The sequence below is a fragment of the Alternaria burnsii genome (genome assembly GCF_013036055.1).
Source record: "Alternaria burnsii strain CBS107.38 chromosome Unknown 750, whole genome shotgun sequence".
Taxonomy (NCBI): Eukaryota; Fungi; Ascomycota; class Dothideomycetes; order Pleosporales; family Pleosporaceae; genus Alternaria; species Alternaria burnsii.
The window spans coordinates 1,033,578-1,055,309 of NW_024066108.1; the positions used below are offsets into that span (position 1 = coordinate 1,033,578).

General features: G+C 50.7%; 10 protein-coding genes across 10 annotated transcripts; 6 read left to right on the forward strand and 4 right to left on the reverse strand.

The window, feature by feature from the left end:
• Positions 1-518: 518 nt before the first annotated feature.
• On the forward strand, positions 519-2,430 carry GT037_001741 (uncharacterized protein; the record flags this gene model as incomplete). The annotated part of the gene is made up of 7 exons (XM_038926788.1): positions 519-711; positions 762-954; positions 1,003-1,126; positions 1,178-1,329; positions 1,382-1,572; positions 1,617-1,757; positions 1,880-2,430. The coding sequence occupies 7 exons, from the start codon at positions 519-521 to the stop codon at positions 2,428-2,430; spliced, it is 1,545 nt and encodes a 514-aa protein (XP_038790080.1).
• A 568-nt stretch (positions 2,431-2,998) lies between these two features.
• Positions 2,999-6,214, forward strand: GT037_001742 (uncharacterized protein; the record flags this gene model as incomplete). The annotated part of the gene is made up of 3 exons (XM_038926789.1): positions 2,999-3,807; positions 4,328-4,523; positions 4,577-6,214. 3 exons carry the CDS (start codon positions 2,999-3,001, stop codon positions 6,212-6,214), a joined length of 2,643 nt encoding a protein of 880 aa, XP_038790081.1.
• A 177-nt stretch (positions 6,215-6,391) lies between these two features.
• Positions 6,392-8,009, reverse strand: GT037_001743 (uncharacterized protein; the record flags this gene model as incomplete). Its single annotated transcript, XM_038926790.1, has 2 exons — positions 6,392-7,075; positions 7,152-8,009. The coding sequence occupies 2 exons, from the start codon at positions 8,007-8,009 to the stop codon at positions 6,392-6,394; spliced, it is 1,542 nt and encodes a 513-aa protein (XP_038790082.1).
• Positions 8,010-8,686: 677 nt separating this feature from the next.
• On the forward strand, positions 8,687-9,334 carry GT037_001744 (phosphoglycerate mutase-like protein; the record flags this gene model as incomplete). The annotated part of the gene is made up of 1 exon (XM_038926791.1): positions 8,687-9,334. The coding sequence occupies one exon, from the start codon at positions 8,687-8,689 to the stop codon at positions 9,332-9,334; it is 648 nt and encodes a 215-aa protein (XP_038790083.1).
• Positions 9,335-9,748: 414 nt separating this feature from the next.
• On the reverse strand, positions 9,749-11,617 carry GT037_001745 (uncharacterized protein; the record flags this gene model as incomplete). The annotated part of the gene is made up of 7 exons (XM_038926792.1): positions 9,749-10,120; positions 10,174-10,181; positions 10,245-10,410; positions 10,461-11,050; positions 11,104-11,315; positions 11,373-11,425; positions 11,519-11,617. The coding sequence occupies 7 exons, from the start codon at positions 11,615-11,617 to the stop codon at positions 9,749-9,751; spliced, it is 1,500 nt and encodes a 499-aa protein (XP_038790084.1).
• A 634-nt stretch (positions 11,618-12,251) lies between these two features.
• Positions 12,252-13,456, reverse strand: GT037_001746 (uncharacterized protein; the record flags this gene model as incomplete). The annotated part of the gene is made up of 2 exons (XM_038926793.1): positions 12,252-13,014; positions 13,065-13,456. The coding sequence occupies 2 exons, from the start codon at positions 13,454-13,456 to the stop codon at positions 12,252-12,254; spliced, it is 1,155 nt and encodes a 384-aa protein (XP_038790085.1).
• Positions 13,457-15,966: 2,510 nt separating this feature from the next.
• On the forward strand, positions 15,967-16,203 carry GT037_001747 (uncharacterized protein; the record flags this gene model as incomplete). The annotated part of the gene is made up of 1 exon (XM_038926794.1): positions 15,967-16,203. A coding segment is annotated over one exon (237 nt), but the record flags the coding sequence as incomplete, so codon positions are not given.
• Positions 16,204-17,064: 861 nt separating this feature from the next.
• GT037_001748 (uncharacterized protein) lies at positions 17,065-20,067 on the forward strand (the record flags this gene model as incomplete). The annotated part of the gene is made up of 1 exon (XM_038926795.1): positions 17,065-20,067. The coding sequence occupies one exon, from the start codon at positions 17,065-17,067 to the stop codon at positions 20,065-20,067; it is 3,003 nt and encodes a 1,000-aa protein (XP_038790087.1).
• A 248-nt stretch (positions 20,068-20,315) lies between these two features.
• On the reverse strand, positions 20,316-20,817 carry GT037_001749 (long chronological lifespan protein 2; the record flags this gene model as incomplete). The annotated part of the gene is made up of 2 exons (XM_038926796.1): positions 20,316-20,509; positions 20,649-20,817. The coding sequence occupies 2 exons, from the start codon at positions 20,815-20,817 to the stop codon at positions 20,316-20,318; spliced, it is 363 nt and encodes a 120-aa protein (XP_038790088.1).
• Positions 20,818-21,239: 422 nt separating this feature from the next.
• Positions 21,240-21,515, forward strand: GT037_001750 (h aca ribonucleoprotein complex subunit 3; the record flags this gene model as incomplete). The annotated part of the gene is made up of 2 exons (XM_038926797.1): positions 21,240-21,420; positions 21,490-21,515. 2 exons carry the CDS (start codon positions 21,240-21,242, stop codon positions 21,513-21,515), a joined length of 207 nt encoding a protein of 68 aa, XP_038790089.1.
• Positions 21,516-21,732: the final 217 nt, after the last annotated feature.

Genomic DNA, 21,732 nt, shown 5'->3' on the forward strand with positions numbered 1-21,732 from the left:
TGACCTCTGGACCTCCTGAACGCTACTTTTAGTTCGTCGGCGCTAACATGTAAACACGCTAGCGCGTTCGCATCCCATCCCGAACGGCCGCCATCAATGTGCTCAATATCTCTCGCGTCCATCCAGAATCACCGCGATGCCATCAAACAACCCTATCACAAAGTTGACCGGTCGCACAATGGCCTGCAGATCCCATCTGCGCTTCTTGGCTGATCCGCAACGTCCCTTGACCGCAGCGGGAATCCTGCCGTACAAATCACTCTCCGGCGTGGATCTGCATACTAGTGATGCAGCAAACAACACCCACGAAGTGCCACCGATGAGCACCTTTATTGTTCCATCCCGCATGATATCCATGCCGTAGAATTTCAGCCCCGTAGATCCGTTGTGTTCACATTAGTATCAATTCGTTCCAAGCTCCAATGAATTATCAGTAGAGCCTTCAATAGTTAAAAGGCAGGCCGTGCCAGCGTCTGGATCCCTTCATTTCTTATCATACGGCTTAGGAAGTCTCCAGTATGGCTTCGCGAAATTATTTGAATGCCTACTCTGGGCCAGATGCCCTTCGAAACTATTTCGACCCTGACCACCAGCCGATGCTTCCTCTTGTCGAGATTCCACCAAGTCTGAATCCGTACTACCAGGATGGAGTCAGAATACATGCAAAGATGATGTCTATGCACCCGTCGAACAATGTCAAGATCATGCCTGGTATGTGAAAGAAGATTCACCACTATTGCACATGACTCATGCGGACCCAGCGTTGAACATGTTGACCAAAGAAGTTCATCCGGAGAAGTCGAAAACAGTAGTCGAGTATAGCTCGGGATCTACCGTTATTTCCTTAGCACTGGTCTCTCGTATAAACCACGGGATACAAGATGTTCGCGCGTTTCTAAGCAACAAGACTTCGGCTCCAAAGCTCCGGCTGATGCAATTCTTCGGTTTAGATATGTACGTCAGTCTCCATCTGACCGTCAACAATTTCTAAGCTGCCAGCAGTACACTCTTTGGCGGTCCGTCTCAGCCGGAACCGCACGACGAACGTGGCGGCATCCACCAAGCGAGGATGATGGCCGAGCAAGACGAAGGGATTCTGAACGTTAACCAGTACGAAAATGATGCGGTGAGCTATCCTTTATACCTTTTCCAGCGCAATTCTTACTTACTTTCGAAGAATTGGCAATCGCATGTCAAATGGACTGGACCGCAGATTCACCAACAATTACCTGGCATCAGTCTCGTGTGCGCTGGCATGGGTACCTCTGGCACTATGACGGGTCTTGGCCAGTACTTCAAATTGGCCAAGTCTTCTGTAATTCGATTAGGGTAAGTTCCAGGACCTGCCACTCACGATATTGTAGCCTGACCATGTTTCCAGCGTATGCACTGCCGCTGGCGATCGGGTACCAGGTCCCAGATCGCTTGCGCTTTTAGACCCTGTGGAATTCCCGTGGCGCGACTCTGTTGATGCTATAGAAGAGGTCGGATCAAAGGATGCTTTCGGTTTATCTCTACAACTCTGTCGGTCAGGGCTAATCTGCGGCCCCTCTTCGGGCTTCAACCTGCAGGGTACGTGCAAGAAGCGCGCGAAATGCAGTAACTGACGGCACCAGGACTCTTTAATTACCTCGAGAAGCGAAAGAGCTTAGGCACATTATCAGAGCTTGCAGGTGCCAACGGCTTGATTGACTGCGCCTTCGTTGCTTGCGACGGACCGTACCAGTACATGGATGAGTACTTCGACAAGCTGGGCAGTACTGCTTTTCGACCTATACATAACGAGGCAAGGCTCCTTCTTTCTTTTGACTCAATCAATGAAGCTCTATAATGCTATTTTGCTTGGTTAAAGCATGTCTAACACGTGTCTAGAACCTAGCTGCAGTTGACCTATACCGCTACGACGAAGCATGGGAACTTACTCCTACACGAGCACTGTCACAGTTTGCCGATAACGTTGAAGAATACACTGGCGCTGTTTTGCTCGATCTGAGAAAGCCGGAAGACTTTGTCACGAGTCACATCCCAGGATCATACAACCTGCCGCTACAAAGCCTTAACGCATCAACGCCGAGCCCTTTCTTAGACGCTGTAGTTCTCGAGAAGCAATGGAGAGAGTTAGAGGCTACGTTCACACCCGATCGCATCAACGCGCACGATCTTGCTGGGAAGAACGTATACATCGTTTGCTATGGTGGCGATACTGCCCGCGTTGCCACGAGTGTGCTTCGGGCAAAAGCCATCTCAGCGAGCAGCGTGAAAGGTGGCATCACTGCACTACGGCAGGAGCTACCGAACTTGCAAATGAATGAGCGCGGAAGAGGCCTGGTACAGCAAGACTGGCTTAAGATGCCGGACGTTGCTACTAAAGAGTTGAGAGCTGATTCGTTATCTCCGCAAGTTCGCAGCCTGAATGGCATCGTAGTGTAGGCCAGGAGGTAGTACATCAATAACTTCAAGGATTTAAGAGACCTCAATACCTAGTATCAGGTGATCTGGCTCTTCCTGTTACATTTCCATCTACAATCCATCTTGCCCGGCTGTTGATGACACTGACAACGCGCAAGCGACCTGCAAGGCTTGGGATGTGTGTGCAATTCTATTAGTCCATATTAGTGCTAGTGCCGGTGATTGAAAGTGCAAAACCAATTTTCCCGCATCTCCGGACACTTCGTTCCGCTTGCATCAGGCCGTGAACTATGCAGAGGAACCAGCTCGGTGTGCTTTCCTTAGCTCCTCCGCTCGAATGCACTGGCCCAAAGTACGATATGAAGGGCACAAAGCATAGTTCAGATTTGCACACACGGAACCGGCTGAACAGCCGCGCTGACTGCAGCGCGTCATTCCGGATTTTGTACTCACATGTCCGGCTGTTAGCCAAACCACTTAGGTATGATAAATACTTGACAGTCGCGTTTAGCAGTGTTTTCGTCGTCAAGAGACAGTCGAAATCCTTCCCTCTTCATTCTGATTGTTCATATCTCATTATCTGCCCGTAATGTCGTCCATCGTCAAAGAGATTGCCCTTGTCACCGGGGCGAACAGCGGTATAGGTTTCGAGATCGCTCACCAACTTCTCCTGAGGGGAAAATACCATGTTCTTCTCGGCTCTCGCTCTACCACCAAAGGGTCTGCCGCCCTTGAAGACCTACAAGCACGCAAGCTATCGGGCAGCATCGAGCTCGTGCATCTCGACATGCAGAACGACGACCACATTGAGCAGACCACGAAGCTTATCAAAGAAAAGCACGGCAGGCTTGACATTCTGTTCAACAATGCCGCAGTCGCCTTACCGGAAGGCTTGACAGAACGTGAACGCTTGGCTACAGCTTTCGACGTAAATGCAACCGGGCCATGGCTTCTTGCGAACGCGGTCGTTCCGTTGCTCAAAAAAAGTACGAACCCGCGGATCATCAACATATCCTCGGGTGCAGGGTCGATCGGTCGCCGTCTCACCTCAGAAAGCCCAATGTACAAGATCCAGGCCGTTCCGTATCGCGCTAGCAAGGTCGCTTTCAACATGCTTAGTGCGTGCCTATATGTGGAGTACGGACTGGGAATCGAGCAAGTAGACTTTACGGGTATCAAGAAGAACAACGTCGAGGCCAAAGACGAGGAAAACAGTCCAAAAATGAAGGTGTTTTGCTATGACCCTGGCTTCACGGCCTCCAATCTGGGCCCGCACAATAAAGAAGAGTTTGGTGCGAGGAGTGCACAGGAGACGGTGAAGAGTATCATGGAACTTGTCGACGGGAAAAGAGACGAAGAGTGTGGCAAATTTATCCATAACACCGGAGGATACCCATGGTAGGTCAATATTGTTTTCATGTAACGGAGATGACCGAGCCTGGGTACAATTTGATAATACTTCTGTCGCAAAGATTCTTTGAGCGTCGGGTCTAGCAACGGAAGAGTACTCTTCCACCCTTAGGCCTTGGCAAATTTGCAAGCTTTCAGGGCGCAAGGCTTGGGCAATGGGTTTATCCGTCTCCTACCAGTTTTCGCTTAGTGTTTAGCTTCGGGTGCGCAATGTATGGACACAGGTCCACTACGTCCATGGCTTTAGTGTATGCATGCTTATATTTGCATGTACCTGCAAGCAAAGTATATCCATCTGCGAAACAGCAGCAGCACATCTCTTCAACATGCATATATCACGTCTCTACGCTATTTGCTCTATATTTGCTGTGGTGTTTTCACATCCAGGAGTACCAGAGCGGTTACAAGGCGCGAGTTGTCCTTATGCATTCACCCGAACCGAAGAGCCAGGATGTACTTACTCCAATTCGAAGCTTAGTGCGAACATCGACAACATGGCATCTCGTAGGGCGCAGGGAAAACAAGGCGTTTTCTTCATGAACCGCATCGCACCGGGCACATCGGAATTGTACATCGCCAATGCGGATGGAAGCGATGAGCGCAAGCTATTGGGAAATAGCTCGGATTTCGATTACCATGCGACCTTCTCCTCTGATGGGCAGTGGATAACCTTTACTACTGAACGCAACGGGGATGGCAACTCGGTAGGTGTTTTCCGGAACTTAGGAAAGCATCAAGCGGCTAATTCAACGTGCAGGATGTATATCGCGTTCGACCTGACGGATCAGATTTAGAGATGATGACCGCAACACCGTCCATGGAAGATGCAGGGACGTTATCGCCGGATGGAAGCAAGATCGCCTACGTTTCGACAGCCAATGGTTACAAGGCCAACATCTGGGTGATGGATCTTACCACACGCCAGACAACAAAGCTTACCGGAACCGATCTTGTCAAGGGTGATGAGAGCTTGCCAGAGAGCTATTTACGTCCTTCTTGGTCACCAGATGGTAGATGGATCGCTTTTTCTTCCGATCGTAACACGCAATGGCGCGGCCATGGCAACGGTACTGGATGGGAGCATACCCAGGAGCTGTCACTCTATGCTATCCGTCCCGACGGTACCGGCTTCAAACAGCTCGCTACCAAAGAAAACTACTGTCTGGGATCGCCCAAGTGGTCCCTGGATGGTAAGCGTATCATATACTACGAGATATACACGGAAGACACGTGGAATGCGCACCGACCTGAGTCTTTACAGTCTGTCACTGGCCAACTCGTATCCATTGACTTTGACACTGGTCTTGATCGTGTAGAACACACGAAAGGCTCTGGTCTTAAGATGTTTCCACAATGGATTGGCAACAACACTATTGCATACCTAGTCAAGAATACCGATGATGAGGGTCTGAACTACGTCGACATCTCTGGTGATAATGGCACACTCAGTGCCTACAAGGCATCGATTCGCTCGCCATCCTGGTCGCCTGATGGCTCACAGGTCGTGTACGAGAAAGTCAATTTCGATGCAATTCGTCCTATGGGTAAGGAACTTTACAGCTGGGACGATCAGTGGGATTATCGATTCACCGATGTTTTCCCCCAGCTTTCTATACAGGGAAGACTTGCCATCACGCAAAAGCAGCTTGGCAATTCGAGCATTATCACCATGTCCCCAGACGGTACCGATTTCAAGCAGGTCTTCGATGTTTTCTCTGCCAACATGAGCGAAACCGCTATAGCACAGGGTCTGTCTGGCGCCTTCCAGCCGTCATGGACCTCAAGCGGCGATTGGCTCGTCTTTGGAGTGGGATCATGGTTCCAGAGTCGCAGCACAGGCCCTGGCACCCTGTACCGCGCGGCTGCCAACGGTTCGTTCTCTGAACAATTGACAGATGGTTCTGTCAATACTGGTTTCCCTAGCTACTCACCCGATGGTCGCTACATCGTTTATCGCGTCTTTGGCGGCGAATATGGCCTACGCATCATGGATCTAGAAGACCAGTCAACCAGCATCCTTACAAATGCCACTAGCGATAATTACGACAACTTGCCCTTTTGGTCACCAGATGGCTCACGTATCGTCTTCTCGCGCCGGGTCACCTACACGAACTTTGATGTATGTACCATCAAGCCTGACGGAACTGGCCTTCAAGTCCTGACCTCTAGTCTGGGTAATGATGCACATGCGGTTTGGACGCACGACGGCCGTATCATGTACTCTACAGCGCAATATGGATTCCGAGATGAGGCTGCGATATACGACGATACATTCCAACCATACGGGCAGATCATGGTCATGAATGCTGATGGCAGTAACAAGACGTTGCTAGTGGATAGCATGTGGGAAGACTCGATGCCTTTGTATGTTCCGAATGAGTTCCTTGGCATGTAGTCTAGTACGGAGTTTTAGAACGGCCATGTCAATCGAATAGATGTGCATGGATTATTTTGATGGCCAACCGTTAGTTTTGCCAATGGTACCTGAAGGAAAGATGTTCAACTTCATCCATTACATATAGTCTTTTGATGCGCATTCCAATAAGTGACTACTACATGGAACAAACTCTATCTAGCACATTTCAACTACGCCAGCGACGTTTGAGACGCCATTCTTAATCCCTCTTCCACTGGCCTCCACTCTTACAAAACCGAGTGATTGAGTCACAACTGCTATTGTTTCGAAACCAGTCTTGTTAACGCTGACAACCTCACTCAAGCTTCTGTTGGATATACCGCCAAATACAGTCCAAACCCGATGCTCAGTAGCACCATTCCAACTCATGTAGACTTCCGTACCATTGCTTGACTTACACGCGTATACATCCGGCTTCGAGCTAGGCTTGCCAACCCACTCGGCCTTGTAGCTGCGGTAGCTCTGTACCGCCTCCGCTTCGCCCCAGGATACGCTTAGCACTACATTGCCGTCTTTATCGAACTCCTTCATCGTTGGAACGCTTCCGTATCCCATTACGATGTTACCGGAGGGGAGCACTTCCATGTTGCCTTGGCTGACCGAGTATATGGCGTCTTGGGGGTCGACGAGTTCTTGTAGCAACGACGCGGTCATGTTGTGCTCATCAATCGAAAGAAATATACCGGTAGTTTGGTTGACATGAGATACAACTGCGCTGTTGTCGTTGTTGAAGAGGGAGATCGTGGTCGTGTTGGGCAGTTGAGAAGGGTGTAGACGCGCGTCGTGTTGATAGCAGAATGAGAGGTTGTTCATGAGAGTAAAGTCGCCTCCGGAATAACCCTTATAACGTGTTAGTTTCATGCTCGTTGCTACCAAACTTGGTGGTGTATATGGAGAGAATATATACAAGACTCACATTCAATGTCCACTCAACCGTTCCGTTGCGGTTGACCTTGAAAATGGAGCAGTAATGTCTTGACGAGATCAAGAAACTACCGTCGGCAAACCTTTCCACAGAATTAATGTGAAACGGTCCCCAAGGATAACTGCTGTTCCTGCCTAGGTCGCCAAGCGGATATGTAGGCACAGCACTGGCGAGCGAAATCTGATTCACATGGTCGAGATGGCTCCATTGCCAAAGTACCTCACTGTTCGTCACGTTAAGCTCCAGCACAATGGAGTCTACAACCCAGCCATCCTTTGGGCCGCCAATAGATGACAGATCCCATGGCGTAACATTCACGGCTCCAACGAACATTGTACCCTCGGGCGTGATGAGATTCTCGTGCATGTCGATCCAACTGAAAGGCTGATACTGCGTGGGATCGTACAGGGGAGAAATGCTCTCCAATGGATATGTCGAGTTCCACAGCGTGACATTATATATGTTCTCGTATTGTTGGTTGAGAATGTAGATTATCCCATATCCAAAACCCCATGGCTCGCTGAAAGAGACACCAGCGAAGTAGGCAAGTACAGGTTCGCCGAAGAGCGTAGTCCTGCGGAATGCAGCATAGTCGCCATATCCTGACTGCCAGACCAGTTCACCATCTTCTTGGAAAATGTTAAGGCTGTAGTTGTGCGATTCGCTACCGCTCAAGGGGAAGAGAATCTGCCCTGGCGAGGTAGTACCAGTCTTGTTGATAGAGAGCAATGGAGGCTCGAATCCTGGGCGTGATTTGAAGGTTTGCCATGGCCATTGTGGAGCCGTGTTGTTCTGCGCGTGTACAAGAAGGGAAGCGAACGAGGCAAGGAGGATACTTTGAAGACGCATGTTATAATGGTCGCGTAGTTGGAACCATAAAGCACAGGTGTCGAGGCCAATCAAGCCTTCGACGTGTTCATTCTTATACGTTCCATGGTTACATCGCTGGCCTACATCACGCACCCCTCAGTACCGGAGTCTTGCACGGAGGTGGTCATGCATGGAGGATTGCAGACTTTTCCTGCACCTTGTCGCAACACGAGTACTCTGCCAGATGTGGAGCTTCAAGCGGTCGGTCGAACGCGTGCAATTTGACCTTTAGTGGGGCTCATTATCAATCTCATCTTATCAGATGCAGATCAATCCGACATCGGGTTTCGCGGAGATCTTTCGGTGGCCTTGGCGATGATGAACGTTATCTCCTGAACAAGTTTTGCGCCGCTAACGAGCTTCTTGGGTAAAGCTTCATCGCTCAGTCGGACGATACAGGAATATTTACCACCGGCATGAGTGCGGGAAGAATATGGATAGTGATGATGATGATTGAGATGATGTAGCTCGGCATGCAGGAGCAGGGAGCTCCGAGAACCTGCAGATGACACCAATTCATTCTAGTCCTTAGCACCAGTGACGAGAGGGTTATTGTCAAAGCTTACATCCGTGGACGTTTGACAACGAACATCGATCAGATCCAAATCTGGACAGCGATATGATCTTTGCCTTGTTCACCTGGCTGCACAACAGTCATGACATCGCTTGTGCATATCGTACGCCATGGTGAAGCACTTCATAACGTTCAGCGGGGCTATCCGGACAGAGATCCGCCATTGACAAAAGCCGGCAACGCCTCCACCAAACGGATCAATCTCAATGTCCAGCCAGACCTGGTTCTCATCTCACCCATGACACGTACGATCGAAACTGCTATAAACCTTTTCCCATTCTTGACTGGGGCAGGTCCTTGGGAAGTTCCTACCCAGATCTGGCCCGATCTTCGCGAAGCCAACGATGCTATTTGCAACAAAGGTCTTTCACGGGCAGAGCTGGTATCAAAATTTCCGCAGTTCGACTTCTCTGAATGTCATGAAGAGTGGGACTATCCAGAACACAGCACAGAAAGCGCAACTACGCGTGCAGAAAATGTACGAAGAAGGTTGAAAGATCTGTCCGCAACATACAGCAACATCGTTGTTATTACGCATCGAGGTATCAAAGCTTTCCTTGTGAAGGGGAAGCGTTTTGGACTAGCCGAGACAAGGTGCTACCGCTTTGCTACTGAAGAAGAAACCCAGGATGACAAGATCAGAAGAGGCGTCAACACTGATACAGGAGAAGAGCAAGATTTTGGACCGACGGTGTTAATATTGGAAGAAAGTCAAAGAAAAGATCGGTGAAGCTGCGGGACGTTCGACTCAGGCATATGAAGACGTGCATCGGAAGGGATAAAGTCTCTTCCGGAACACATCATGCCGTGCACGTCACAACCGGAGCCAGCAAGGCAACCGGGTCATGAACTCTGTAGGCAGTGGTTGAGCTAGTACCACCAAAAGCATCACAGATACCCCACCATAACTCCATGTCTCATGACTTAAGACTTCAAGAACGAAAAGAGATCAGAAACTACGAGGACATGGCAATTTGTTTACGTGTAGAACACATGGAGGAATCAAGACGTTCTCACAACGAAGCAATAACTATCTTGGACGGACTGTGCGGGCTTCGGCTTTGCGTGATGTACGTCTATGACAAGCGTCGGTATGATCTTGATAGTTGACTGCTAACGGGCTGTTTCATTGTTTCAGCTTGCGCTATGCGCTCGGTTCCCCTTGCCCATGTGCCGTCTTATGTTGGGTTATCGCCTGAGTCCAATCTAAACCTGCACGTAACTTTGCGATGGTTGCTCTCCGCACTACGCTTCCACTTTCTTGCTCAACAAACTGATCTAGCTCAAGTTCGGTTGGCTGCTGATTCAATCCTACAGAATCTGTTCCTTGTTCCTCCTTAGGTGTGATCAAAGCCGCCATGACTTGCTGTTCTTTCTTACGCCACAAGAACCAAGTGCCCACTACCACGATTAAGGTCAGTACGATCGTAACCAAGAAGTAAAGCCAGATCCACTGAGAGTATACGCGGCCATCCAAGTCATCGTTGAAACTGAAAAATGTGGTACTGAAGAAAGTCTGCAATTGTTAGGACGACATGCGTCAACTTTGTGTGCTACGGCTGAACTCACAGCGGTGACTAGATTCAGGTTTACAAAGTCAGTGCATGTCTCGCACGAGTTCGTATATAGACTTTACTTACACGTTGCTGGTAAGAAGAAAATGGTAATCGCAGCGATTATTCTCATGACGGCACTGTCACGGGATGTTGATATTGCTACACTTTGAGACGATTGCGCCAGACTGGTACTCGTGCTCGCCAAACGAAGACTCGTTGCTGAGTCGCGCTGCGCAATCGCACTATAGACCTGAAGAAGACCATGTCAGCACACTGCCAAAAAATCTATGAGACACTCACAGTTTGCACTAGGGCTTGTCCTCGCTTGGATACGTATTCTGCTCGATCCTCGAGCCCCGCGTTCCAGGATCGCAGCTCGGAGTTAGTATCAAGGAGCAATTGCTCAATCTCAGTCGATTCGTCTTCAGGTATGCCAGTATCGTCCGCTTGCCTTTTGTATCTCCTTGCAACCTGATCAAGGAACTCGAGCATACGTGTAGTGCTTTTGCAAAGCAAGACTATAAACGCAAGATTGGTGTTCACAGCGTTAAGGTCTTTCGAGAGCATACTGAAGTCGATACTTGACAGCTCAGGGTTATCATAGTGGTCGAATCGGATGCCTATCCTTCTCTCATTCCAATAGATTTTATCTTGCCAAAGGTTTAGTGCTTTCACTCGCTGCTCAAGATTGAAGCGCACGATGATACTTGGCACTAGGAATGCTGACATACTAGAGGCGCCTCCTTGTATCGCGTATGAAAACCGATCGTAGTTGTTGCTTGCAAGGCCATGCATAAAGATGTACATATGTTTAGTGAAGAAATCGTAGGTGAAAGAAGCGCTCACACACACATGAGACATTGCTCCGGGTACTGACTGCAAGATGAAACCTAGCATGATGAGCTCAGTGGCATATTTGCACCAATGTATCCATGCTCCTTACTTAGGTATTGCTTTCGCATTGCTTTTGGAGACCTATGCCGCAGAAACGAGGGCAGTTGGGGAATAGCGAAGACGCAGGTTGCCGCCTTGTAGTCCAGCACGCGCGCATAGATTTCTGGTATCCGTGCAAAGAGAGCGATGCGTCTAAACGTATGCGATGACAGAGGTACCGGCGTCATGTTGCCATTGTAATCTCCTATGCGTCTGGACCAGCTACGACGAGAACATGTTAGCATCGCAGCCGGTATACAATCCAAAGAACATACTCACAACAGCTTGATGGTCTCCACGTTCGCTGGCTGCTCAATCTTGCTTCCATATGTCTTCGTCTATGTTAGCGCATATCTATAACGGATTTGTGACAGACTTGCCGAAAAATCATTTTCAATGTATCCGTCAATTAGATCATCAGTCACCTGCAGCCTCTTTGTATGGCCATCACTAGTCACTTCGATTAGGATGACAGGTGCTTGTTTGTCCTCTATAAAGGCGAGTGGTGAATGCCCTGTCGCCATCGCCGCGGTGAGGCCTTAAGGAAAGGTTTCCTATGCCTGTAGGGAAGGTAAACCAAGACCGGACATGTCGCCAGTCAAATGTTCGCTCAATGATTGGGGTGGCATAACATCGCGATCTGTTGTCGCGCGTTTGAGCTGAATGACACGAGGAGCTGCCGTGGGGGCCAGAATGGCTTCTCCATCGTGATTGGTGGGCAAAAAGTGGCTGCATCAACTCGCGAGCATTTGACTGAACAGACCATGTAATCAACCGAGATACGAACCTCAACACATGCTGTTGTACATGTCAATAGTACGAAGCACTGATGTAAAAGGCTGGAGCGGCGGGTGGTCATGTCCTGAAGCGCTTGAAGAACCAAGCCACTTGTACAAATCAAATCTACTGCTCAAAGATTGCGTCGCACACGTGATGAACTGCTCAAACGAACACACGAACGACAACTTTTTGATACAATTGCCTAACACTTTAACAGCTGCATGCGCATGTCCTAGCGACCTTGCTTGCTGTAGCAAAAAGAGAGCCGATGAAAGCCGAATGGAAAGGAACAGGCGTATACTCGGCATAATCAAGCGACCTTTCTGCAAACCAGAGCATGTCAAAAGATTGTGCCGCACTTGCATGTCCAACGCACGACTACTCGTCTGATTTTGACTGGCCATTTTCAGCACCACGCAGAGCGTCGAGCGCACGGTCCAGTTCCTGTTCAGCTACCATGACTGTCCCGGCACGCGCGGTGCTCAGATAACTCATTTCAACAGGATCTTCCAGCTGTCCTGTTGTTTCGCCAACCAATCTGCCGGCTACACCACACACAATACCCGTACTTTCCATTGGCAAGTCCCGCAGATCCAATGTGATTGGCGTCAAAAATTCATCTCTTGAGCCGAGGAGAGTATCTTGCGCAAAATGCGGCAACAGAGTGTGGTCGAACAGCAATGCCGCAGATTCGGTGTCAGTTAGCGTGAGGGATAAAAATTTCGGATATGGTTGGGTGATGAGGCATTTTACGAGACCGAGATGGAGTGCGTCGTCGGCAGCAGTGGTCATGCTGTTGCGATTGCGAGCTTGGTTCATGCCATTCGCACTATCCCGGCGACCGGCACACTGAACGAGTCGGATACTAGAATCAACTGTAGGGATAATACTTCGACGCTTGAGCGTTGCAAAGGTCCTGGTTTGAAGCTCTGAAATAGTGGTGGGCGGAGGGGTGCTGGGCGGTTGAACTTCGAGTGACGCGGCCGAGTGTTTGCGGCCATATTGGAACGAGTTGACGTATGAGGAAGTGTCCTTCTCGAACTGGAAACCACGTTCCTCTAGTGCCTGAACGACCTGTGATCGATGTCGCAATGGGACCAGAATGTAGTCGGAGAAATAAGTGGTAATAAAGAAGATGGGACTGGAAATAAGTCAGTCTCACGTGTAATCTCCAAGGCGACTACAACTCACATTCCGGCCAGAGCGAGAGGACTCGTAAGCTCCAAGACGCGTTGGCCTGCGTCAAGTCCTTCACCATCGACTTGCATTACAACGAAGTCATCTGTAGTGATGCTGACAGACTCTTTCGATTCAGCATCCAACGAATTGAGAACAGGCACGAACAGTTCACTCGCAAGTGTCCTCGAGCATACTATGGAGCACTCGACTGGCGTGATAGAGATATTCACAAAAGGATGCTCGCAAGGCCAGCCTTTCGGAGGCTGCACCGCACCAGAACCGTTCCCGAAAGCCTTGCGCGTTGCATTGGGCAATACTAGTTGAAGAATTGACTGAAGGAAGTTGCGATACAGGTGCAGCGGGATGTGTATCAGAGCAAGTTGAGTGTCCTTAGAGGTGATCATGTTAGCTGATGTCCATGGAAGAGAAAATTTTGTGTGGGAGGCAAATGATAAGAGTTGCCTTTCCGTATGTGGTGCATGAAGGACCCGCCACCAAGGCTCCCTCCGGTGTAATACACGGACACTTTTGTTACCATGCAATGCAGCAAGGCGCATGAGGAAGAGACAACCCACGTACCAGAATTCGGATGTTGGCACTGAGAAGTGTCAAAGATGAGTCCATTACGTGCTACAAAAATGAGATAAGAATAGGCGTTGTCGATGACGATCGCTCGCGTGCCGTGGGTAGCTGGCTGCGGGACTCTTTTCCGATTCGGTAAGTCGGGTTTGACACGACTTGCTAGAGGGCCCGTGGAGCCTCCAGGAACAGTAGAAAAAGCAAGCTTATCGTTGTTCCAAGATTCTTGGTAAAGCAATGATGGTATGCAGCCACAGATAAAAATGCGGGGGATCTGACCAGGCTATCGGTTGATGTGTTCTTGTCCAACAGGCCAGTGTGAAGTATTGTTCTTGAAGCCGAAATTCATCCCACAAACTGGGTATGTGTAATTGGGAAATGGGATGTGTAGTGCCTGGATACCGAGAGAGTATATGGCACAGAGGTGCTGTGAGCAATCGTACCGATTCAGTTGCGGACCGATGGCATGCGTGAAAGTGGCACAATCGCAGGGCACGGTTTAGAGGCCGCTCTATGTGACTTTGAGTCGTGGCTTACTTAGGACGAAATGCCGTGAGTCTGGGGTAAGAGATGCAGCGTGGGGATCAATGCAGGTAACCCTTGTCTGATTGGCTGGGAGGCTCCCGGATGGTGCAGATGGGTGAACCCTAAAGTTGGTTTTCAGGGCAGCGTGCGCAATGCGCGGAGCGAGCTGGGCGCGTGGGGTAGCACACTGGACGGGAATGAACACTGAGATGACGGCTGAACGCAAGAATCGGTCCTGCGCGTAGAGCGGATGCTGCTGCTGACGTCGACTGCGAAGGCGTGGGACAGAACCCGGTCGGTGGATAGCGGGTGTAGTGAGGGACAGCTGTTGGCGCTGGTGGGGTGGATCAGTGAGTGCTAGGAAGCATCAACGCTTTATGTGAGTCGAAATGCAAGTGGAGATATCCGCCGGGTGTGGTGACTCGAAGAGGCACTCCGAGAATTTTCCACGACGGCGCGGCCATAATGCTGGGAAATTGCCTCTGTGGCCGGCGGCAAGCAACAGTCAGCGAGTAGATCGAGTCAGCTTCGAGATATGGATGGGACGTCAGAGGCAGCCACAATAGTGCATCCCTTTGACGCTGGTGTCATGCAGCACTTGATGAGCTGCAAGCAGACCTTGGGGTTGTCCGTGCTCCATGCCAACCACCAGCACTCATGCCGCGATTGCAATCCGACCTGCACCCAATCTCTCTCATGCTTGAGGGTACCTGATCGACGCCAGCAACACTGCCAGCGTTCCACAGCGTTGAAGACGACGTTTTCACGGCGCCGACGGGCAGACTCTCGGAGAGCCTTGCGAAACCGATCACACGTCTTCTGAATCTCACACGAGATGACGAACGCCATGCCTCTCAGCGTGAGCTACGCATCTGTAGTCCCTGACCCCAGCAACACATGGGATAGCAGCTCCATAGAGTCCATGGGTGTTGCAGGATATGATTGCGTGCATGCAGTATTGCCCTTTGTCCCTGAGCGGGAAGCCGAGCATAGCCGCCGCTGTCGACCGGACCCTGATTGACTATCACTCTTTGCTCCACACATCGCGATACGCGCAGATACCACCACCTTTTCCGCGGTCGGCACTGCTAGAGGATAGACAAGAGGTCGGCGATGAGTGTCAGAGCAACCAGTACCTTGGTGCGCGCTGTCGTGTAACTAAAGAGGCGCATACCCCGCATCATCTGTCACTTCGCCTGTGCACTGCATCCTTCGAGGACTGTACGTTTACTGGACCCTTTGCAATGACGTGCACGCGAGTCCAGAGGACGAACGGCTACCCGCAGCTCGGGAGAGCAGCGTCAACAAGGTGGGTCACTGTATCGTCGAGCTCGGAATTGGCCGATATCACCACCATGCGATGATGTCGTCTGCAGGACCCCTCTCGGTTCAGCATCCCGGACCCACAAGCGGACGCCGCATACGCAGCACGCACAATAAACAAGCTTGCGCGAGAGACGCTTCGAAACGTATGCGTGGGGGGGCTGCTCACGTTCTTGCTGCGTCTGGTCCTCTTACCCCTCGCCAACTCATCTATTTTCTCCGCAGATTATAATGCTCGCTGTTATCCTTCCTACGCTTGACGGAAGCCGGCAGGTCTCCCGCCATGCATGACATGGAGTTCGTCGGTCAGACATCGAATTGGATATATGCAGCCTCCAAGACATCAGGGCCGCCTATGAAAGCTGATGATACCTCGTACAAGACATTGCACGATACAACTACGGAATGCCGTTTGACAGCAATGTGGTCACACTGCATCTAGAGATAATGCGATCTTTGTGCTATCTTTGCTCCCCAACGCAGTAGCTCGGAGCTCAAGCTGAATTTTTATGGGCATGACTGGAGCGCGGTGCCCACGGCCGGCTCACTCCGTATACGAACCGTGACCGATCATGGACTGCTACTCCAGCAGATGATCACCAAACGAAGCACGACCGATGAGCCATCTGGAAAGAGCCCACTTGGTCCCACAGAGAACGAGAAGAAATTTATTTCGACTGCCTGGGCAGTCAAGTCCGCTCAGCAGAAACGTCATGCTGCGTAGTATCACACCGCATGAACGAAGGGCGTGAGATCACGACATCAAAGACGTATTTTGAGGATCTCGTGCACCCGATGGGGTCACACGGTCAGCTCAGCTGTGGGCATACATCTAGCTTTCCTAGTACGGAGCAGACGGCTTGAAAACTTTATGGCCACTCAAACACAGGGTATCACTTTTTCATGACGCCCATCACCTTCGCCTGGCCATTGGACATCCCGATGTTTCAGCGTGGGTTTCGAAATGTCATACCTTGCGGTCAAAATACTATCATGTTGGATGGGAGCCGTATGGCCGCGTTGAAGAGCTACTACGTTCTGAGAAGAACATGCCGTTTTTGGCACAGCCCACATCGTGATGACGTTAACTTCAGGGTTGCTAGTCTGGTCGTTTCGACATGTACTCGTAGTCCAGCTGAAAAGGAGTGGCTTTCATCCGCGCGTGTAGTGACTGAGTGAGAATACAGTGATCCAGCAGAACTATTGGGAGAGTATCTGTACGACGGATATGATATAAGTATCTAAGTACTTGGATATCAAAGTGAACAGGACGTATGAATGACGATGGTTTGGTCTGTGATCTAATCAGTCGTCAACCTGTTCGTTCATCGGAATTGATGCATGGAAAATCGCTGTTCAACAGTCATTTTGCGCTTCAGAGTGGATGGAATTTGACGGACGCAGTAGCATAGCTTTCACTAAGCTCCGAAATGAATCGTGATATTGGTCCGTGCATAGCCGCTTGACTCGCAGGACAGAATGTAGTCGCGTTACCACAACAAACAGACACGGGTATCACAATTCTTATCGTTATTCAGCATCACGACACCGCGACGCTCCCTGTCCATAGTCGCATGTGATAATCATGGTCCGAACACATTCATCGTATACGGCCAGCCCCACGCGCTTCCAATCGCCTCAACGCAGTCCAGCGCGTCGCCCGTCCCAAGATGGATCGCAGTATGAAATGGATCTCGATGCTCTGGGCCTCAACTCCACGTTCGAGTCAACCGAACTAGAAGATCACCACCAACCGCCTGTCGATCACGTAGACACGAGCGAGATTGAAGGGCCAGAAGACTTCACCATGAACATGACCTACTGGATGACGGCAGATCTCCCGCTGGCGCAGATCAAATCGCGGAAAGAAGCCAACACAAAACGACCGGTGATAAGAATGGACGCTATACAGGATGGAAGTGAGAGCAGGCAGGCAACAGAAGTGGGCGAGCCGGCAGTCGTGGTGGAGGACACGGAGCAGAGGAGAAAGAGTCGGTCTCGCACCACTTCTCCTACGAGGCGCGCAAACGGCACAAAGAATGAGCGTCAGCACAGTATACCAGCATCTGAGCGGTCCATGGAAAATGAGGAGAAGGTTCGGAGCTTTCTCAGCAATCTGCCAGACACGGAGATGGAGGGCGCAATCACAGGGACGCCGCTCCATGCACCAAGACATAGTTATCTACAAGTCCCACGATCCTCACCTCCGAAAGCCCGGTCTCTGCAACCCACAGTCGAAGACTACGATACACCGCGCAAGCCTACCCAAGAGACAGTTATACGGCACACCTCGGCCATCATTGATACAAGTGAGCAGGATGTGGCTCGCAGTAAGATCGCAGAGCTGCAACATCGCCTTGAACAGCACGAATCCACTTCGAGATCGCGCATTACCGAACTCGAGACGATCCTATCGTATACCCGCTCAGAGCTCGAGAGCACACGCAACGACAATTACAAGCACAAGGAGACGGTGTCAAGCCTAGAGAAGAAAATGGAACAACAACGTGCAGACCAGGAAGCAGCTCAGGCAGCTGCGGATGCCGACATGAAGGCGCGAGAGCATGCGTTGGAGACTAGGATGCATGACTTCGGAGAAGAGATGCGTCTTCAAAACCTCACCAAGCTGGAGACAATGCTGGAAGAGTTTGAGCGGCAACGAAAATCTCTCGAAGAATCCAAACGACAACTTACCGAAGAGGTCGAAGACAAGGACCAGAAGCTAGAGGAAGTTCAAGCAGAGCTTGCACAGGCACGCCAAATACACGAGCGAGAACTTCACGACCTGAAGGAGACGCAACTCCACGAAGCTGGACATGGTGGTGAGGATGCTGAAAAGGAGCGTCTATTGTTGACCGAGCAACTTTCCTCGGTCCAAGCGCGAGCGAACGCTTTGCAATCAAGCCTTGAAACGGCCACATCCGACGCAAAGGCAGCTCGTGAGGAGGCTCGAAGAAGAAACGAGATGCATTCCGCTATCGAAATCAAAGTTCAACGCCACACAGCCCGCATTGCCGAACTGGAAGGCCAACTCCAGGCTGCCAAGTTTGAAGTTGAATGCTCACATGCCGATGTGGCAGCTAAGCAGCAGCTGTTTCACACAAATCTTGATCTCAATTCTCGGCTCCGCACTCTGCAGTCAGAGCTGGAGACCGCACGGAGGGACTTCACCGCAACGGATCAGGGAACTCGTCGCTCGGCTGATCTGGAGACTTGCGTGAAAGATCTTCAGTCACAACTCGAAGCCGTCCGCGCGGAAAGTACCATGAAGGAACAACACCGATCGAATACAGGTGACCTTGAGAAGCGTTTCGGTTCTCTTGAGATACAGCTTGCAACTGCGCTTGCAGACCTAGCTACTAAAGATCAACAACTGCAGAGTACATCCGCTCTACAAAGATACATCAAGTCGCTAGAAGCGCAACTAGAGTGTCCTGGCATCAGAGCATCTGCGAGCGATGGGCACACCCCGCAGGTAGCGAAGCTCGAAGCACGCATAAAATCCTTGCAATCCCAACTGCGATCCGCTCAGTCTGATCTGACCGCGAAGGAGCAAGAGATCTCTTCTTATGTTGAATCGCAAGAGCATGCTGAGCAACGATTAAACACGACCCAAGGTCGGCTACAGAGTCTCGAGACGGGCAACACGAATCTTCGTCAGCAGCTCGCAGAGGCTCATCGCGAGAGTGCCAAAGCCCGAGCTGACGCAGAATGCTTCAAGCAAGACTTGGAAGATGCCAATGACCGTCTGCGCGATGCTCGCGCCGAGGCAGATCGCCGTATGAACGACCTCGAGAAGAAGCTGAACAAAATGAAGGAGTTGAAGGTTGAAGCAGAAAATAGATACAAAGAGTTACGCGACCAACATGGAGACATGATAGAAGGACACGAGGCTATGATGGAGGACGTCCGCGATAAAGCGGAGGATGCTGTGCGTAAAGCCGGCGCGGTACTCGAGCAAGAGCGTAGCGAGAAGAGGAGTCTTACCAAAGACCTCAAACGGGCTAAAGAAGAAGTTGAAAGGCTCCGTGCGGCCGCATCTGCAAAGCTGGAAGAGGACACAGACGAAGACACTACCATTTCATCATTTGCAACAGTGGCAAACGCAAAGGATAACGAAATCGCCAACCTCCGCGAAATTATTCGCAAGCAAGTCTCCGAAACAAAATCCCTCAAGTCCGAACTCTCCGCCCTTCGCAAGGACAACAAGGCCCTTAAAGCATCATCCACATCCGCATCTCAAGATACAACAGCCGCCTTGGAAGCTCAACTTTCCATTCTTCGCTCCGAGAAAGCAGCCCTCGAGACGCGTCTTGCGAACCAAGCCGCTGAAAACGACGCTATCAACAAGCAAATGGATGAGAAATTAGCCACACTGCTTAGTAAACTTATGAAGGAGAAGGCTAAAACAGTGGTGGGTAAGCGTGATGGACAGTGGACCGAAAGTGTCAGGGAGATAGAGGAGGAGAAGAAGTTGCTTGGCAAAGTGTTGATGAGACAGTGGGGCAGAGAAGAGGTTGGTGTTGATGGAGAGAGAGAGGCAAAGGATGGGAAACAGGGGTACCGGTATAAATATGTCAAGAGGTGATGGGGCAAGGCCCTCGTTGCATGGTACAGGCGTTATTGGTATTGGTATATTTGCGATATGACGAATTCATGACTTGGCCTGTTCGGCCCAATTCCAGCTTCTTCATGATTTCTCCCGTTCGCCGTATGGTGTTTTGCGAGCCACGTCCATTTGCTTCACGTCCAATCGACATGAGCTCTCCGCAGCCCAACCTTATAACGCTGGACTCAACTATGCTCCTTCTCTTGGTAACTCCAACTGCCAATCCCTTATAGCAGGCCTTTCCTGGCCAACTCGACCTTCTTTGCAAACTCGCCGTTGGCCCATCCTCCCTTGCTGCCACAGATGGCGATGCCGTCGCCGAGTTCGACTTTGTCTTCTACATTTTCCCAAGCGCAAGGGCAGTGGTGCGGGAAGTGGACGCAAGAAAGGGTGCCGGGGCAGAGGTAGTGAGAGCATTGTGCTGTGATGGAACGTTAGCAGTGAATGTAGGTGTCTCGCCATTAGATGTGACTGTAGAACATGTGCGATAGAAGTTGTGTGAACGGGTTGTGGACTAAGAACGAAGATGCGATGCGTAGAAAAGGAACAGATTGACATACCACCCTCATATTGTGCCTGGTACCAGCTGCTATCACTCCTCACATTCTGTGGCTCTTGATGTTGCTGTCCACCTCCACCGCCGAACATCTGATCGAAGAAGCCGAATTGTGCGCTTGAGCACCACATGAAGGATGCGAGAACCGCGAGAATAATCTGGAATCGCGCCATGTTCGCTGTGGACGTGGAAATGTATGCGACGACTACACGGCGACTTGTGAGGTTCAGTACACGGTATGCGGCATGCGGGAAGTGGATGATGTGGAGGTTTGGCCCAGTCAATGCAAACAGGCCAAACAAGGTAAAGTGGTGTAGCAGGGGTGAGGGCTTGGCGGAAACCCAGAGCTCGGTGGTCCGCAAAAAACTCCGCTAGAATATTCAAGCTTCGATATCGCGAACTCATCCTACGCGCCAACCAACCTTCACCTACCACATTCGCTCCGCCAATACACATATCACACCGTAGTTCTTCCGCAACCTCAATACCAACACGTTAGTCAACTCTACTCTCTCTGCGGTGGAGGAGCGCACACCGCGCGATCCTATTAGCTGCGAGACAAGACGAGAAGAGCGCAAACTGACGTTCCCACAGCATGCATCTTATGTACATCCCCGACCCGGCAAACCCGGCCAAGCGCATCTACACGCTGAAGAAGGTCATCGATGGCGAAGTCAGCAAGAGCGCGCATCCCGCTCGGTTCTCCCCCGACGACAAGTACTCGAGGCACAGGGTCACCATCAAGAAGCGCTACGGACTGCTTTTGACACAGCAGAGTATGTTGGAAACTCTATGAGCCCTAGAATGGGGTGAAGCAGGTGAACTAGAGCTAACTGTGGGCACAGAGAACATGGTCGCCGAGAAGAACTAAGCGCATAAGGATGTACGATCAATGTTATCACACGGAAAAAGGACGGCGATGAGGGCTGATGATTTGGTGTGCGAAATAGCTGGAGACGCGAGAGGGTATGTCGCGGGAGGCGAGCAAGAGGTGGAGGCATGACAAGGGCGTTCAACGGCGTATTGGCGAAAGAAAAGTCTTCAGACACGCGCCGACTTACTTCATGGCGGTACGGAGCGCCTAGATT